We start from the raw sequence: 18148 nt of genomic DNA on the forward strand, positions 1-18148 counted from the left end.
GCCAACTTGACCCAACACCGGCAAAAATGTCACAACCACTGGAAAAACAGTCGAAACATGATCCGGCCGTTGGGGAGAAGGATGCCGGAGTCCACGTCGGGATCGAAGGACAGTACCAGGTCGATGCAGAGGGCCCGGTGTACAAGGACTCGAAACGGACTTGGAAATCATTTTTCTGGTCAAGTGAGTTGGCCGCAGAGCTTCTAGCTACGGTAAACCCAGGCTAACATGCTCAGCCCTCGATGTCCCGAAAGAGGAAGCCCGGTTTCTGACCAAGCTCGACTTGACTCTGATCTCTTCATCTGCACTGGGTGTCATGTGTCGCTATCTGGATCAGGTCAACATCACCAACGCCTTCAGTGAGTGGACAAGACAGACCGAGGCGACTGAACGACATACTGATCCCTCCCCAAGACAGCGGTATGAAGGAAGATCTTGCGCTGTACGGCAAAGAACTCAATTACGCCAATGCCATTTGGAGTGCAGCATACGTCTTTGGACAGGTCCCGTCAAATTTGCTCCTCACACGAGTAAGCTGATGTTTTTCCATATATACGGCATTGCTTGCTAACAAAAATTGTTCAGGTCAACGCTCCGCTTTACATCGCCTTCCTTGAGTTTGCGTGGACTGTTTTCACCTTTGCCACTGCTGGCGTCAAAGACGTCAACCAGCTCTACGTGTTCCGGTTCTTGTCAGTTTTCTCTTCCCATACCTTTCTACCTGTCTTTCCATCTCTGTCCCTCCTACGCATCCGCTCTGCTCATCCTAGACTAAGCCAGCTGCTAAATCCGTCGCAGTGTTGGCTTATTCGAGGCCGGACACTTTCCGGCCGTCATGTACGTGTGCTCGAGCTACTACAAACCCCACGAGCTGGCCCGGCGGAATACGTTGATCCAGATATTCACATCTGTCGGCCCTCTGTTCTCTGGCTTCCTCATGGCTGCGGTTCACGCGGGCCTTGACGGAGCCAGCGGCTTGCCGGGATGGCGATGGATGTACATGTAAGTAGCCCCAACAATGAATGGGCCGGCCCAGGTGAATGCGAACTAACCGGAGAACAGCGTCTGCGGATGCATCTCGCTTCCATGCGCAGTTTGGACTGCGTTTGCAATGCCTCAGCTTCCTTCCCGTGCAAAAGCCAACTGGTCAGTCCCCCTCGACCTCGTAGCTTTCTGACATTCACCTAACAATTACACCCTCTGGAAGGATCTTCACCGAGAAAGAAATCGAGCTCGCCCGTGCCAGAATGCCAACCGAGACCAAGCCCTTCACCGGTCTCTTCAAGTGGAAAGACATACGCCGCTGGCACACGACTTGGCACGTGTACCTTTGTGAGTAGGATTGTAGCGTCACTTGGCCTGGTCACGGCTGACAGAGTTACAGTCCCTCTGTTCTTCGCATTCCTCACGCAAGTGGGCCAGTCTGGAGGATCCAGTAAGTTCGGCCCAGGCAGACTCTCATGAAAAGTCGGGCATCCGACGGCTAATACTTCCAAAGTGATATTCTGGGTCAAGAGCTACAATACGCCTGGAAAGCCGGCCGTGTTCTCGGTGGCTGAGATCAACATCATTCCTCTCGGTGTAAGTCGATGTGACTCTCTGGCCGTGGTTAACTCGAGCTCACATAACATCAAGATCAACATCATCTCCATCGTCTGCACCCTCATCAACTCTTGGGTATCCGACAGCCTGCCGGGCGCGGCGCGGTGGCCCGGTATGCTGTTCGCGAGCGTCATGGCCATCATCTTCCCAATCGCCCTGGCCGCCACGCCGGTCCATCCTCCCAACATTGCAACTCGTTGGACCTTGTATTGTAAGCTTGACAAACCACACCACGCATTTGTCACATCATAGACAGCTGACGAGTTTCTCCTTGCGCAGATCTCACTGCCCTTTCCGGTACGTGTGCAGGTCTCACGTGGACATGGGTGAACGAGACGAACCGACACGATCCCGAGAAGCGGGCATACGTTTCTGCTTTGGTCAGTAGCCTCCGGAAATACTCGCTTGATATGCGTAGGCTAACCATGGGATTTTCCCTCAGATGAACGCGTTTGCCTACATCTTCACCGCTTGGGTTCCGATTTTCACCTTCCCGGCCAATCTCCAGCCGTATATCGTCACCGGTAACTACATCACGGCTGGCTTCGGTGCCGCTGCAGCGATAACAGTTCTCGTCATCCGTCGCTTTTACAACCGGGATCTCCAAAAGAAGCAGATCCTCAAAGTCTAGGGCATCACAAGAAGCAATATGAGCCCGCTTGTGAAGGACACTTCTCACCTCAGTCGCCGAAGGAACAACTGGTCTTGGTGTTGTAGTGTTGTATAAGTGCGTCGCAACAGAGAAAAAATGTTCACTGCATTTGAGAGACCTAGGGCTACAATAAAAAATGGCTGCCATTTGGTCAAAGAGAATAACAAGCAGAGGTTTAGCAGCTCGCAGACGAGGGATCGGCTACTGTCTAAACTATACCCACTCGGTTTACTTGATTTCCGGAAGGCTTATAGTCCAACAGACCATGCTATACTATAATCAAGACAGCGTGAGTACGTCGCAGACGAAGCATTTATCGCCAATGAAGAGCAAGATCTACATATGGTACGAAACCTCGGACCCAATCTCCTCGTGCACAGCGTCGAGAGCCAATACGACCTCTTGGGGAAGAGGGCCCTGCTCAATTATGTCCAAGTTAGCCTCAAGCTGCTCTCGACTGGAAGCACCAACGATGACGGAATCGCCATGCTCCTTGCTCAGGATACCGTGGTAAACCGTCCACCGCAGAGCAGCTGCGTGCCCGCTGACACCATGCTTCGACGCGACGGCAACCGCCTTGTCGGCCGCAGCCACGATGGACGGCTTCTTGTAGATCATGGACCATGCTGCACCCGCGGGTAACTTCATCAAGACGAGAAAACCAGTCAGCAAAGTGCAACCGGCTGGTGAGACTCAAGACGACGCGCTTACCGATTCGTCGAACCGTCCGCCTGGTCTGGCAGTTTTGTGGTTGCCAGCGAAGAATCCCGACGCGGCAGGACTGTACGCATTAAAGTCGATCCCGTTCTCCCGCAGGATCGGGAAGAGCTCCTTTTCGCCGCCCCGCATGATGGGGTTGTAGGGGCCTTCGTAGACGCTGGGCTTGACAAGGCCGCGCGCCTCACATATGTCGAGGAATTGCCTGACTTCCCCGGCGGTGTAGTTGGAGAGGCCCCATTTCTTCACTTTGCCCTCCTTGACTGCCTGGTCCATGGCGACGCAGGCCTCTTCAAACGGCGTGGTCCGGTCAGGTATGTGCAGGAACTCCGTGTTGATCTGCTTGACCTTCAAAGCCTCGAGCGAGGCGTCGATCTCGCTCAGGACGTTGTCCGTGGTGTGTTTGAACGCCCATGACATAACTTTTGTGTCGATGATGAATCTCTCCCCGGCACCGGCGGCTCCGAGCCGGGCTTCGGAGCTTCCCGGGGCGTTGGGTGAGTACATGCGCGAGGTGTCTAGGTGGTTGTAGCCGCGTTGGAGAAAGATGTCGAGGAAGCCATTCACTTCTTCGGGGGTGTAGAAACGTGCCATTGGATCGGCGGACGTGTCACCAACCTGTGATTGTTCACTACCCGAATCGTTTGATGGCTCAGCTGAGCGGCTGGTGAACGTGCTGAAGCAGTACACTTACGCTTTGGACCCCAAGGATCAAATTCAGAGGTGATTTGTTGACGGACGACATCGTAGCTACCAGTCCCTGCACGCACAAACGAGGAGGGTTGAGGATGAGACTGCGAGTAAAATGAGAAAGAAACGACGTAACTTGCTGTTGGATTCTCCCATCTAATACTTCACTCAGTGCATGGTGCTCTGCTTATGTATGCTGGCTTGCTATTCGAGGTACGTTGGTCTCGTCTCCAAGCTTGGATTGTTGCGCCAAGCGGCACGCGCCCAATCACCGAGGGCTCTACCGGAAGGATTCAATGCTTGGCCACAATGCCTCAATTTCTTTGGCCATTACTATTGCTGAAGGATGCCACATACATCATACTCTATAGAAGCCGGGCGTAGCTGTTGCTTCTGCCAGGGTTTTCCCGTTCTCCATTCGAGTTTGAGTTTGAGATGGCCAAGAAAGATGACGATGTTCCAGCCCCCAAGGCGCGATATGAAGAAGAGGCACCAAGGTGTCAGTTTAGCAGAGAGAAAATGGGTTGGGAGCTCCTCAAATTTGACGTTTGTTCCGGAAAAGTCAGTTGAGGATATTTACTGTAATGTGCTCAAATCTAAACTTCCTTCACTGTGTGATTTGAAATAGGGAGTGGGAAAGTTAAAATAACGCCGATGCCAGAAAATTGACTCACATAAATCCATTCAAATCAGAGGGACTAGCAAGAAGTGAGCTCCGTTATTGTAAGTTCTAGTTGTTACTGGATACAACGGTTTGTTCGACCTGTCTTGCAGAAGAGGCTTTGGATCGACGATGTGGTGCCGGGTAGACCGTCCCAGCTCCAGCTTTAAGCGGCACAACTCACATCATATTTGCGGGTTCGATTTACTTCCTTGTTATTTCTTTTATCTCGCTATCGCTTCTACTTCAACTTCCTAGTGGTAGAACTCTTTTTCCGGCTGTTTCACTAGCGCCAAGTACCAACTGGAGTCTGGAGAGCAGGTATCGACCAGGATGCGAGCTGAAGAGTTAATGAGTTCAACGTCTTCTAGAGAGCTTTCACATGATTATCAAGAGCCTTTGGCCAATAATCAAGAAAACCTGTCTCTCGGTTCGAGGGACTCCTTGGAATCTTCTTAAAGGGGGAAGCTGGGAACCAGTTTATCTATGAGCAGTGTCATGGACAATAATCAAGGAATCTTCATTCAACCGCTTGCAAATCTCATAACTCAATTTTCATGGCACATTTGTAGAATCCTCCAGGATCCCTAAACCTCGTCACCAATCCCCCTTCCACCTAAGAGGTGCCGGTGCAACCAACAAAGGCGTTGCCGCTGGCGCCGGTGTGGGTGATCTGGCCGGCCTGGCCGCAAGACGCGTTGATGACAACACGGTCAGCACCGGGAGAGCCTTGTAAAACAGTCAGCCGTGGTTCAAGAAACAAAATGATACCCATAAGTCATGGTCAGGAGCCCAAACTCACCTCCGGTGTAGACGCCGCTCGTCCGGATCGGGAACTCGTACCAGGGCCCGCTGACGTCGAAGTTGAAGCCCTCGTAGTTGTTGTAGCGGTGGGGGTAGGTGGAGCTGCCGGCGACGGTGCCGGCTTTGACGTAGTTGCAGGCGGCGTTGGAGGCGGCGTTGACCTGGGCGGTGGTGTAGTAGGTGCTTCCGCAGGTCGTGGCGCGCTTCTGGAGGGGCTCCGTGGGGATGGCCTGGGCCGCGAGGGCGAACAGGGAGACGAGGACGAGAGAGAACTGCATGTTTGATTTATGTTTGGACGAGGGAGCGGCGGGGGTGGAGGAAGGGGAAAGGTTGTTGGGTTGGAGGGGAGGAATGAGACTGTATGACTGGGCCTGAGCAGCTTCTCAAGAGTGAATCCATCGTGGCAAACCGCATCTTCTTTATAGACATTCGCGAAACCGACAACCACGGACAATAGACTTTCCAATGGTGAGGGCACCACCGCCGGTCCCCCATTGCAATGCAACGGCAACCGACAGCCAAGCGAACGACAAGTCCCCTAGCACGGCGGTGTCAGCATCGGCGTATTCCACTTGTCGATAGCCGAACCCTTAAAGCGGAAGGTGTTTGTAACAATCTTATCGCGCATGGCCAGGAACGCAGCTGTGGTTGGCTGGGGAGGGGAAGTGGACGAGCCATGGGTTTTCCGTCCTCTCCGCCGCCGGTTCATACAAAGTCCCACCACCCCCAAGTCGGTCTAATTAGCGTTGTTTTTTTAACAACATTTCTAATGAGAAACAAGGCCCCGTTGAGAAGCGGTGGTGGCACGACATGGATGTCGTGCGCTAGTCAGGCTGCATCTACCGACGGCATTGCAACCCAAGCCCCCGGCGGACAAGACTCTCGAGAGGGACCAAGAAAGCGTCCCAAGCCGGGTGAGGAAGTCTTTCCCGTGTCTCCCGTCCCACACGCCTTCCGGTACCCCCGCACTGAAGTCTGAAGCGCGCACCCTCTGTTCGCCTTTGCGGGCACCTCCGGCCCACCTGTTCCTTAACCAGCTGTCGAAACGAGTTTAGCCCCGTTCGCGGGTTTGAAACGTTCGGGCTGCCCCTATCATTCTTCCCACGGGATTCTGCTGGTCTGCCAACGTGTCTCTGTGTGTGTCGGTCATCGGGGGGCGGGGCGAGCTGTATTTCAGCTTAAGCGCCCACAGCGAAGCTTACAGGTTGCCTTGCTAATTACCTTCTTCATGGGGCTACAGCTCAGACGGGGTGCGTTGGTGCCATCGCCGGGAGATCAGCATAGGCCATCATCATTGGATCAGTGTGCATTTTGACGCGTTCTCTCGGGTTATTTTTCGGGCTCTGTCACAGGCGGAATATCCCAAGAACAAAGTCGACGAGGTATGTGGCCAGGATTATCTATTAGCAAGATAAGTCTCCAGAAGAGACGAGCACCCAAGTCATACTATAGCCCCGGACTTTGCCAACCTCAATCCCGCGACAGGACGGGAGCGACGGGGCTCGATCTTTTTCTCAAGGTCCGGGAGACAGAGGTGACCCCGGCCGCAAGAGCTCAATGCCGCTCACCCGACCCTTGGTAATTGACTCAACCCAATCCAAGCTATGTTGAGCGAGGTTTGTGCTTCGGAGGCACCCGGAGAAATAGGCACCTTCTCATTGCAATGTTGCATGTGATGATTTCGCAGCCATGGCCCAGTGTGCCCGGATCGGCGATGGTGCTCAATCAGGAAGTACACTGCAAACGCGATGTTTCGCTTGGAGTGGTTTGCCTGTTGAGACGGGCCACATGGGGGGTTGAGCGTCGGCGTTGGCCGCAAGGTCGATGCCGTTGATTAGCTATCTTTTGTCATCTTGGTGAAGTGAATGCTGCAACGCTGAACATATCTTTGATCTCGATAACAGCAGAGCTGTCCTTAGCCCCAGTCTCCAAACCAGTTAATTTCATGGAATTGGCGAACCGACTTAATTGTCAAGCTGCTTTCGGCTTTCTAGGTATGAGATACTTGACCAAAGAAAATGCAAAGGGCAAAGGCTAGCAAAGAACTCTAGAAGAGTCCAGATCAAGAGCGGTGTTCATCTGAAAAATGTAAAGGAGAGAGCAACGGCTATCACCCGAACTACACCTAAACCTATAGGCTATCACATAGCCAAAGATGCCTTGCCCCAGTCTTGTTGCTCCAGCTACTCTTCGACACTGCCCCGACACTGAGATTGACTAGCATCTTGAGAGATTCCTTCTGCCGGTTCTGCAAGCAGCTCTCTTACAAACGGACCAGTGCTGACGAGGGCGTCGATGAACGGAATCAGAGAGTCGACACTTACGGGTCCCTCGAACTCGGCTTTCTTAGTGGTTTGGTTGACCTCAGGTCCAAAGTAGGCTCCGGGCACAATGTTAGAGTTGTAGAATCCGACCACGATTTGCTACGTCTTTGTCCATAAGGATTCCTCGAGCTGCCGGGCGGCCACGGCCACGTCGATGCCCTCGTCTCGGACGGCGCAGGCAACTTGCTCGGTTTGGATGGCGCTCCAGAAGTCGGTGATAGCGAAGATTGCAGTGGCACCATGAAGTGCCGCTTTAAGCTCCATCGCGAAGTCAAGGGTCGCGGAGATCATCTCATCTCTGCACCCAGCTCTATTAGCTAGATGGCGGCTTCAGATGACGTGTCACGAGTAACAACCCGGATATGCAATTCAGCGATGAGAAAAGGGTCGTGAAGAAAGGTGTGAGATACGGATCCGCCTTGATCCGCCTTGGATTCCAGTGGCACCCTGGATGACAAGTGTTTTCTTGGTGAGGTTTGCCATATTGAGGAACGTGCAATTCGTATGAATCGTGGCCCAGGAGAAAAATGCAAGATGATGTACTTTCGATGCGGGCGAGTTCAAACTAGATGCTGAAGTTTTCATATGCGTAGACGACATCTTGAGCAGTATTTAACGATGTCGATATTACGCAGCGGGCTTGAAATGATTCCAGCGCAGTCGTCATTGGTAGGGACAACATAACGTTATTGCTGGCGGATTGGAGAATTCTTGGGAATTTGGGTGATTTACCACTTTGTCCGTATTGTCGTATGGCCGTGGACAGTGAATGGCAGAATTCAGGATGAACAGCATTACCGAGTTGGGCTAACTATCTAGCTAGACATTGTGGATAACGGCGACTGACCCGGACCGACGGCCGGATTGTCCCCGATCAGAGTCCCCACAGAATGGACCGATGCTCCCGGCCCCAAAAAAGGTAAAAGTCGGAGGTCCGGGGCCTTATTACCTCAGCCACGCTCTTATCTGCCGATAAGGTTCGGAACAATACTAGTTCCGTCCATGTGACCGCATCAGATTGCCCGTGCGGCAGCTTGGTTTGGCGGCGCCCGCCCAGTTGCGGCCCCAATTGGCCGCCTATTTAGCGCATGCAGCACCTGGCAGCTTTGGGACGCGAATTGTGAGGCGTCTGGGGCTCCGCAAAACGCGTTTTCTTGGAATTCAATCAACCCCAAGTTTCTTTCTCCCTCTCCCGGTTCTCCGTTTGGTGCGTCTTCGTCATCATCGCCCGTCCCCTTTTATCCTTTTCTCTCCTTGGCTTTATATCCATCAACCGCAGCATTTGCGCATTGATCGAAACGACCACCCCAATCGACTACAGCTTCAACGAAACGATCCCCCCCCCACCCCTACCTCCCATTGAGACGAGAGACATCTCCCTTTCCTCCTCCCCGGCCGCCAACCTGGTCTAAATGACCCGAGGCCATCCGCGATGCGCGTCATTAAGCCAACATGGCTGAGCCATAGCGGCGAGCAGAAGGATTTCGAAGTCTACAGCTGCCATGTGTCCTCGGACGGCAAGCGACTCGCGACCGCCGGCGGCGATGGCCATGTGCGAGTATGGTCGACCGAGGCCATCTATGGCGACGCCAATGGAGAGGCAGAAGGCAAGCCGCGACAGCTCTGCCACATGAGCCATCATCTCGGCACCATCCACTCCGTTCGCTTCTCTCCAAACAGCCGATACCTCGCGTCCGGTGCCGACGACAAGCTCATCTGCGTCTACCACCTCGACAAGAGCCCCCCGGTGGCTTCTTTTGGTAATCATGCGCCCTGCCAGCACACGTTTGCGATTCGACGACGCTGGTTGCTAACTCCCCGGGAACAGGACTCGGTGCCGATCCCCCACCCGTCGAAAACTGGAAGACATACAAGCGGCTCGTCGGGCACGAGAACGACGTCCAAGACCTCGCCTGGTCCTATGACTCGTCAATACTGGTCTCGGTCGGCCTGGACTCCAAGATCGTCGTCTGGTCGGGACACAGCTTCGAGAAGCTCAAGACCATCACCGTCCACTCCAGTCACGTCAAGGGCATTACCTTTGACCCCGCCAACAAGTTTTTTGCAACGGCAAGCGACGACCGAACCATCAAGATATTCCGCTTTACCCCTCCCGCGCCGAACGCGACACAACACGACATGGTTAACAACTTTGTGCTGGAGACGACGATCAGCGCCCCCTTCAAAAGTTCCCCTTTGACGACGTACTTCCGGAGGTGTTCGTGGTCTCCCGATGGTAACCACATTGCTGCGCCCAACGCCGTCAACGGCCCCGTGAGCTCTGTTGCCATCATAGAGCGCACGCGGTGGGACAGCGAAATCAACCTGATCGGCCACGAGGGGCCTACCGAAGTTTGCATGTTTTCTCCTCGACTGTTTCATACCGAGAACCCGGTGGAGCAACCTGAGAACAACGCGCTCGTCACCGTCATTGCCTCGGCTGGCCAAGACAAGACCCTGAGCATCTGGAACACGAACACGTCGCGTCCCGTTGTGATCCTGCAAGACGTCGCCAGCAAATCCATCTCCGACTTGGCCTGGTCACCGGACGGAACTACCATCTTCGCATCGAGTCTGGACGGTTCGCTCCTCGGCATCAAGTTTGACCACGGGGAGCTGGGATGGGTTGCCAACGCGGACGAGAACGACAAGGCATTACAAAAGTACGGCGCGTCGCGCAAGGGCATGGGTATCGCCGAGGACATCGAGGGCCTCAATCTCGAGAACCAAAGCAAAGCTGGCGAGTCCCGCGCCGCCGAATCGAGGATGGGTGCATTGATGGGCGACGCGGGTTCGTCCAAGGGGCCGACACCAGCCACCAACGGGACGAAAACGGTCGGCAACGGAACAGGAACGTCGACGCCCCGAGCGACCAATGGCAACGTCGACCCCGAGAAGGACAAGGAAAAAGAGAAGGAGAAGACGGCGGAAGAGAGTGGCGACAAGTCGGCGGAACGAGTTAAGGAGCTCAAGTCTCGAGTGACGGTTGGCAAGGACGGTAGGAAACGCGTCGCGCCGCTTCTGGTATCGTCGTCGGGCACCGGCCAGTCGTCTCTTCCCCAGACGCAGCTAGTTGGATCCACATCAACCGCGAAGGCGGCGCAGAACGACGCCCCGCAGGCGATTTTGGACCTCGACCGGCCGTTTGAGGGACTTCCCAAGGGTGGCGTCGCCGCCATGTTGCTTGGCAACAAGCGCAAGGCGCAAGTCGTCGAGGGCGAGGAAGAAGACGACCATGGATCGAAGCGACAGGCGACAGACCCTACCCCAGTCGTGCTCAACGGTGTCGACGGAGTCGAGCAAGCGTCCGTCGTGCCGGTTGCCCACGGCGTAGTGCCGACGCCCGAGTATCTTCGTCCCGCGGTCCTCAACCCGTCCATCGCCTTTGCGCAGATCCGGCTGGGCGTGCCCAAGGTCCGATCTCAGATCGTGCGGCCCTTGGAACGGGGCGTGCTGCTTCCCGAAAGTAGCACGGACGATGCCTACAAGGTGCCCGAGAACATCATCCTCGAAGCCCGGAACCCGGTCCAGATTCGAGATCCCTCCTCCATCTCTGCGACCAAGCGCGGAACGCTGCTCTGGCAAGATTATCTGCCGAGGGCCGTTATCCTCGTGACAGGCAACAAACAGTTCTGGGCGGCAGCCTGCGAAGACGGAAGCATCTACACGTGGACGCCCGCCGGCCGGCGGCTGATGAATCCTATCATTATGGAATCGCAACCTGTTATCTTGGAGTGTCGGAATAGCTACCTGCTCTGCATCAACGCGGTTGGTCTATGCCATGTCTGGGACCTCCAGAAACAGGCAGCACTGCACCCGCCAGTCTCGCTCGGTCCCGTACTCGAGCTCGCAACGACGACGCTGAACCTCAACACTACGACGCCGGGCCCCGGCATCACCTCGGCGCAGCTGAACTCGACGGGCCACATCGTAGTGACGCTGACGAACGGAGATGGGTACTACTACACCCGCGACATGTTCTCGTGGCAGCGCGTCAGCGAAGCATGGTGGGCCGTCGGTTCGCAGTACTGGAACAGCAACGACTCGTCCATCAGCGCTCTGCAGTCGACCGCCGTGGGACCGGTGACACCGGCCAAGCCCAAGGACGAAAGCACTGCCAACGTCTCGGCCGGCATCATCCCGTACCTCGAGCGTCACACGACGAACGAGTTCTTACTCAAGGGCCGGGCCTACACGCTGCAGCGAATAGTCAAGCTGCTGCTGAGCAAGGACGGCTTCGAGGGCTTCGAGTCGACGGTCAGCATCGCCCACTTGGAGAACCGTATCGCCGCTGCTCTCCATTTGGACGCGAGGGACGAGTTCCGCCTCTACCTGTTCATGTACGCCAAGCGTCTGGGTGCCGAGGGCCACCGCGGCAAGGTCGAGGAACTGCTCAACAGTCTACTCGGCGGCATCCTCAGGGACAAGACCGACAAGGCGAGCGACAACGGCCGAGGATGGTTCAGCCAGGAAGACGAGATTTGTGGCTGGGACCGCAAGGAGCTCCTGAAGGGTGTCGTCATGATTCTCGGTAAGTGGTGTTTTCACAGGATTTACGGTGACGGCTTCACTAACACATGACGCGGTAGGCAAATTCCGCGAGCTCCAACGGCTCACAATCCAGTACGCGCGTGTGCTCGATCTTAACTTGGAGAGTGAGGGCGCGATGGAGGTTGAGCCATGAGCGTGTTTTGATGGCGAGGGCCACGACTCTCGGTTTGCAGGGGGGTTGACTAGTGTATTAATGAGGCCACCGCTGTATAGTATACCTTCTGGTACTTGATTTGACGGAGAGCGAAAGGATTGGAAAGGTGCGGTTGTTGCTGGGCGGGGGAGGCGGGTTTTGGAGTCGGCGTACGCAGCGAGGCCAAGGGATTGCTTCAAGGGGCAGGGTTGTCTTTGACGCGGGCCGCTGTGGTCTTGTCACTTGTGGCGAAGGTAGATAGAGCTTCCGGCTGGTGAAACATATTTTCTAATGGGTGATTGAGCGTATGGAGATGCTCTGTTGACTAGATGGATGTGACGGGGACGTCTTGTGCCGCTTGCGTTGTGATTCTTGATACGTTCAAGCACCCGCTTCAGGGATCGTCGCCTGTTTCAAGGGCTTCTTGCGCAAGCCTGACGCAGCGGCGAAGGATCTTGTGATCTGGATTGCGGCCTATTGTAGGAATTGTTTTATTTTTATTTTATTTTATGGGGGAGGGGGGGGGGAGGGTTTGTTGAGTTCAGGAAGAAATGGCCATGTGAGGTTGCGGAGGGGTTGTGGATGAGGTTGACGCGGGCAGAGATGATTCGAGGTAAACTTATGACAGCGGGGCGCGGATGAACATTGTCTCCGAGGCTCTGGCCCGAGGCACAACGTCAAGTTTGTTATCTCACTGACTCACAACTACCGATCTCTTTCTCGCTCTTTAACTGAGCTCTTTTTGAACTGTTGTCCGGCGTAAAACTGCCTTGCGAAAGACATGTGATGAGAGTTCCGGATGGAAGTGGCTCAACGAAAGATGTGGACCGAAGCCGGCAAGAAGTCAGGTGGCGAAAGTAAGGGGACAGTTTTGAGGATGAGAATTAAAGCTTATACAAACGGCAACGTGAAATGAAAGGCTCATATGGTGGGCCAGGCTCTTGAAGGAGCGGTCTAATACACCAGGGGTTCAACTCGCAGCACGATGTTGTGGCCCGTATGCGGGCCAGATTGCAGCCGCCTGTGACGATGGCTCCAAAGCCGTCGCCCTACGCTCCCAAGCCTCCATCCGCTCCCGCTCCCAAGCCGCCCTGCGATCCGCCAACTCTTCGTCCAAGAGCGGCTTGATGCAGACCCTGCCGCACTCGGAGCGGAAGTGCCTCCCAAGGTTGCTGGCGCGCGCAAACCGTCGGCCGCAACCCCACTGGCCGCCGGCGCGCAGGTCACCCTCGCACACGAACTTCTTCTCCCCCGAATGGAGCCCTTCGTGGCTCTTCCTGTCGTGCTGCCTCGTAAACGCCTTCCCGCATACCGAGCATACGAAAGGACGCACGTCTCCGTGCGCCCGGAGGTGGTTCCGCAATGAGAACGCCCTCGTGAACCGCTTGGGACAGAGGGTGCACTGGAACGTGGCGGGATGCTTCTGGATCATGCGACTGTTACTAGTGTGCATGGCCTCTTCTCCAACCGAAGCTCCGGTCTGCGGTGGTCGACGATGTTCGTGGGGGGTTTGGCGTGGTTGCAGCTCTGTGGGAGCCATGATGCGGATCCGGGTCACGCGGACAATTTGCGGAGGCGTCTGTTGATTTTGCGCCGATGGGGGTAGGCGGCTTCTGAAGGAGGAAGGTCAGCATGATTGTGATTTCTTACGGCGTGGAAAATGTGCGCGCCGGGCCCCTACCAATGCCGTGTGGTTGTTGGTTTGCAATGGTAGTTCGCTTTAGGTATAAGGCTGAAAACGCCGAGGGACAACAACGGCTGATGAGGAGTCGTGTAAGCGGCGGCGTTCTCCGCTATTTGGCGTTTCTGGGTAGGGGTGTAGTGTAGTGTAGTGTAGTGTTGTGTAGTGTAGTGCTGTGTAGTGTAGTGCTGTGTATGAAGTCACCACGGGCGGCGGGCGGAGAGTCGGATGCGCAGAACGCTGTCGATGTGGTGGTGATTGCTACGGACTGAATTGGGACCAGGCGGAGGCCATCCGTAGCCGGCACCGGGGACCTTTTATTATATGTGCCCAGCAGACGGTGGTGCACCGCCCCCACTCCGGGCATCCGCGTGGCCCCCCCGTCGATAGTCGTAGAGCCGGTACTGAGTGCTGTTCCATACGACGCTAGCACGCCCAAGCCACCCACACACGGCGGCTGCGAGGCGACCTACCTCACCTTAGGTACGGTACGGACGGGGTTGGGCCAGTGCAAGCGCCAAGGGAGCCAGTGCAGCACCCTCAGGCGAGCGATAGAGCCAGTGCAGGGCCGAAAAGTAGATCAACGGGCCCTGGAAGACCCGCCGGGTTGAGCCAGTGCAGGACGGAACCTGACAGGCAGGCTCCCTGGCGTGTGCACTGGCTCGCTTGGCGTTTGCACTGGCTCACTCACCTCATTTGTCTGGCTTCCAGAATCGTCGTCTCGGTCTTGCACTGGCTCAAGAGACACACCACAAGGCAGGCTGCTCTCTCTCTCTCACCTTGGATGGATGATGGCTTGTATGCATGTTTGATTTGCACGGGCTCCCTTGGCGTTTACACTGGCCCTCTTGGCGCCTGCACTGGCTCACCCACCCGGCTTCCAGGGCCTGCCGAATCTTCGCGGCCTTTGGCACTGGCTCACCCCTCGATCTGCACTGCCTCTTCTCATGGCAGCGTGTCTGGACGCGGGGAAAAAGAAAAAAGAAAAAAAAAAGGAAGAGAAGAGGGGAAAAAGCCCAAGACAGTCGTGATGGCTTGCACTGGCCCCTTAGCAGGAGAATGCCCTGATCTCAGCACATGTTGTATGCGTACCTATCTCAACCGACTTCGACCCCATTGCCGTTTCCCACCACCACCACCGATCCCCCTCCCCCCCCGATCGGGCGTAAGCCGCTGCACTGGCTCGGCTCCTCGCCTTGCCCTGCCAGCCGACAAAAAGATGCAAATGTCATTGCCACTGGGTTTTCTTTGCTTTGCGTCATCAACCTTGATCGGGAGAAATGCGCGCGCAGCCTTGTCGACTTGTGCACTGGCTCAGTCATGCATGACCCCGGTCCACTGTATCCGTACAGCACTGGCCCAATACGGAAGGACGCTCAGCCAATTGCTGGGCACCCAGCAGCAGTGGCTCAGCACAAAGATCCTCGGGTCTCCCGCGTGCAGTGCACTCTGCACTCACTGGCTCATCAAGTACCTGGCACGCCTAGCACTGGCTCAGCGCGTGTTTACACTGGCTCGCTGGGCACTACGGCGGCACTGGCTCATCCCAGAAGCTCAGCCAGCAGAGCCCATCCCCCCCCCCCTCCGCTCCGCTCGCCATCACACTGGCTCACCACCGTACCTGGCACCCCGACACTGGCTCAATACGAAGCGTACCAGGTTTCCCGTCTGTATACACTGGCTCGCTTGGCACTTGAAGCACTGGCTCAACGCGGAAGACTAGCCAGCAGCAGCTCCCTCCACCGCATCGCATTCTTCATCCACCATCATGGCAAGAGGCCATTTACACTGCACTGGCTCCCTCGGCTGGCTGCCCAAGACGTGGAAGACAATCTCGCCATGAATACATATAAGGCCCTGCCGGCGACGGTGCGAGATATAACATGCTGGGCTCGCTCTGCATCACTAATTCCCAACTTGTCCGCTTACAACACATCACTCAGCTCCAGTCACGATACGGTTCACCATGGGCTCAGAGGCGCCATCGGCAGAAGTCGTCTGCAGCATCGTCTTCGGCATTATAGCCACTACCTTGGCCATGGTTGGTATCATCCAGAACTGCTTCCGCAAACGTGCTAAAGGTATGGCATGCCTCTCATCGCGCCGCCCGTCGACATCAGCCTGCTCACTTTGTCTTATACACACAGAACGCGACCTCGAGCAGCACCAGTCCTGGTACGGGAATTCACGCCTTGGCTCCCCCCCTGAGAGAGTCCAGACTTTCCCCTTGGGCATCGGACGGCGCCGCGAACAGCGACAGCACACAAGAGAAACGTTGGTGGCCTCGTCCCATGCGTCTGTCTACGTGTCGCCCCGAATGAGCGAGGATGTAGACGCCGCCGCCGAGAAACAATAGACATGGTAGGTCTATGGATCCAAAAAAGATACTGGCGGTACCATGCGCTTATGGCAGAGGGCAGTTGCTGACAGGAGGTGAAATAGGTGTACCGACAGCCTTACCACCATCAATATAATGATGGGAAGCACTCCGCCAATGTACAAGATTCAAGACAGCAATGCTGCTCTCGAGGCGGCTCTGAAACTGAGGGCGGGCAACACGCCGCATGCCACACTTCCGACATATCACTGACGTTGTGGACCTTCAATGTGACCGAGAAGGTCGGCAAGGCGTCCGAACCGAAGCCAGGTATGGGTGTGTGTGTCTCGCATGGGCAACTATACGTTGGTGAGCCTTTGCTGCCCTACTCCCTGCTCACGTATCCAGAACTAATCTGATACCAGATGCGACGATACAGTGCATTCATTGGAGGACGGAAAGCACGAGCGTCATGCTCGATGGGTACATTACGATAAGTGCAAGGGATGGCGAGGTTCATGACCTCGAAGTTACGACATTTCCCAACCGTTATACAAGTAGAATAAACAATGGACGATCAAAGTTCGAGTTGCAGAAGTCTAAGATTGAGTTTCGGGTGTCATCTCCTCTCTTGCCAGATTGCAGGGGTGGCTGGTGTAATGGAGTCTTGGGCTCACACCCAGGCAATGTGTTGTACTCTCCTGGAATCAGGTGGGTTGACACTTGCCCACCCTGATCAGGGGGCTTTTCCCATCGTTGTTCCTAGTAACGTCGGGCACCCACTTTTCGCCCACCCCCCCATTTCGCCCACCCATAAATGAGGCTATCCCCATCATAACCACCAAGTTCAATTAACTATTGACTTCGTCTAGATGCCACCACAATACAGCTTTCAGCTTCACTAGGTAAATCAGACTCGCTGGATTCATCCGTGATACCCTCTTTTTCGCCAGCCTCAATTTGAGCCTTCTGGATGTCCTTGATATTGGCGAACTTGGTGTTTGGGTCGATCTGGACTGTCCTTCTTTTCCTTGCTGCATTATTGGTGACTTGGGCCTGCAGGAGCTCAAGATTATGCTGGGCAGTTGCCAGCTTATAGGACTGCTCGCTGAAGCCTTTTTTCACCTTTATGAAAAGGAGGCGTTGAGTACTAGCATCATTATCCAGCTCTGTGAATAGCTTCAACTGGCCAGCCAGATCCTTCATCTTCCTTGGCGTCGACCATGCCACTGCAGACGATACAGAAGCCCATCCTTCAGCTCCCCTGCCTTCCTTGACTTCCTCCTTGCCTCCAGACTGCCCTTTGCAGGTCTGATGAGATGATGCTGATGGTGTTGGTGTTGATGGGAGCAGCAGACGACTCATAAGGGGCTTTGCCATAGAAACAGGCCATAGTCCAGTCCATTTCCACCCACTTTTAATGTTCTGGATCGTCATCCCTGCCAGGGCAGCCTTATAATAACAGCCTAGGAAGTTCCTCTTGCCTACAACAGTAGAGTCATTCCAATGACTAAGGTATCCAAGCTCCTTCCTATAGGCTGCCTTTAATGGGCCAAAGACTGACTGATCAAGTGGCTGGAGGACATGGGAGGTATGTGGTGGTAAGAACAATAGATGGATGTTGTTTATATAGCAGAGCCACATAAAGTCCGTCGTTGTATGGCTCCCATGCCCATCCAAGACCAGCAGTCTAACCTCCTCCTTGCCCTGAGGGACAGTCTGAGGGATGAAGACCTTCTGCAGCCATTCAACTGCAGTGGCATCTGTTGTCCATCCATTCTCTGTTGCTGTAAACTGCCAGCCTTCATAAGGGCCAAGATCCAAAGGAAACCACTGCTGCTGGACTGTTATACCCTTATATATAATGAGGGGATGCAGTCTGTGGCCCAGGGCAGAGATGCATTCAATAATAGATACCCATGCCCTTGATCCAGGCTGTTTCTTGCGAACAGACTTCGTCTCAGACATGCCCAGCACCAGCCCATTAGATCCTTGCCCCTCAAGGATACCAGTCTC

The 18148-nt window shown here is 55.1% G+C and overlaps 7 protein-coding genes across 7 annotated transcripts; 3 read left to right on the forward strand and 4 right to left on the reverse strand.

The window, feature by feature from the left end:
* Positions 1-26: 26 nt before the first annotated feature.
* CH63R_08288 (Major facilitator superfamily transporter) lies at positions 27-2233 on the forward strand (the record flags this gene model as incomplete). Its single annotated transcript, XM_018303262.1, has 11 exons — positions 27-183; positions 237-359; positions 415-530; positions 586-692; positions 799-1002; positions 1063-1146; positions 1208-1332; positions 1499-1581; positions 1636-1813; positions 1882-1982; positions 2045-2233. The coding sequence occupies 11 exons, from the start codon at positions 27-29 to the stop codon at positions 2231-2233; spliced, it is 1467 nt and encodes a 488-aa protein (XP_018158040.1).
* A 357-nt stretch (positions 2234-2590) lies between these two features.
* CH63R_08289 (Aflatoxin B1 aldehyde reductase member 2) lies at positions 2591-3716 on the reverse strand (the record flags this gene model as incomplete). The annotated part of the gene is made up of 3 exons (XM_018303263.1): positions 2591-2896; positions 2966-3589; positions 3666-3716. The coding sequence occupies 3 exons, from the start codon at positions 3714-3716 to the stop codon at positions 2591-2593; spliced, it is 981 nt and encodes a 326-aa protein (XP_018158041.1).
* Positions 3717-4938: 1222 nt separating this feature from the next.
* CH63R_08290 (Ribonuclease) lies at positions 4939-5404 on the reverse strand (the record flags this gene model as incomplete). The annotated part of the gene is made up of 2 exons (XM_018303264.1): positions 4939-5051; positions 5125-5404. The coding sequence occupies 2 exons, from the start codon at positions 5402-5404 to the stop codon at positions 4939-4941; spliced, it is 393 nt and encodes a 130-aa protein (XP_018158042.1).
* Positions 5405-7309: 1905 nt separating this feature from the next.
* CH63R_08291 (NmrA-like family protein) lies at positions 7310-7714 on the reverse strand (the record flags this gene model as incomplete). The annotated part of the gene is made up of 2 exons (XM_018303265.1): positions 7310-7549; positions 7595-7714. 2 exons carry the CDS (start codon positions 7712-7714, stop codon positions 7310-7312), a joined length of 360 nt encoding a protein of 119 aa, XP_018158043.1.
* A 1168-nt stretch (positions 7715-8882) lies between these two features.
* Positions 8883-12134, forward strand: CH63R_08292 (WD domain-containing protein; the record flags this gene model as incomplete). Its single annotated transcript, XM_018303266.1, has 3 exons — positions 8883-9210; positions 9279-11981; positions 12040-12134. The coding sequence occupies 3 exons, from the start codon at positions 8883-8885 to the stop codon at positions 12132-12134; spliced, it is 3126 nt and encodes a 1041-aa protein (XP_018158044.1).
* Positions 12135-13104: 970 nt separating this feature from the next.
* On the reverse strand, positions 13105-13674 carry CH63R_08293 (Oocyte zinc finger protein XlCOF20; the record flags this gene model as incomplete). The annotated part of the gene is made up of 1 exon (XM_018303267.1): positions 13105-13674. The coding sequence occupies one exon, from the start codon at positions 13672-13674 to the stop codon at positions 13105-13107; it is 570 nt and encodes a 189-aa protein (XP_018158045.1).
* A 2107-nt stretch (positions 13675-15781) lies between these two features.
* CH63R_08294 (uncharacterized protein) lies at positions 15782-16171 on the forward strand (the record flags this gene model as incomplete). The annotated part of the gene is made up of 2 exons (XM_018303268.1): positions 15782-15896; positions 15963-16171. 2 exons carry the CDS (start codon positions 15782-15784, stop codon positions 16169-16171), a joined length of 324 nt encoding a protein of 107 aa, XP_018158046.1.
* Positions 16172-18148: the final 1977 nt, after the last annotated feature.

The sequence above is a fragment of the Colletotrichum higginsianum genome, chromosome 5 (genome assembly GCF_001672515.1).
Source record: "Colletotrichum higginsianum IMI 349063 chromosome 5, whole genome shotgun sequence".
In the NCBI taxonomy this organism is placed as follows: Eukaryota; Fungi; Ascomycota; class Sordariomycetes; order Glomerellales; family Glomerellaceae; genus Colletotrichum; species Colletotrichum higginsianum.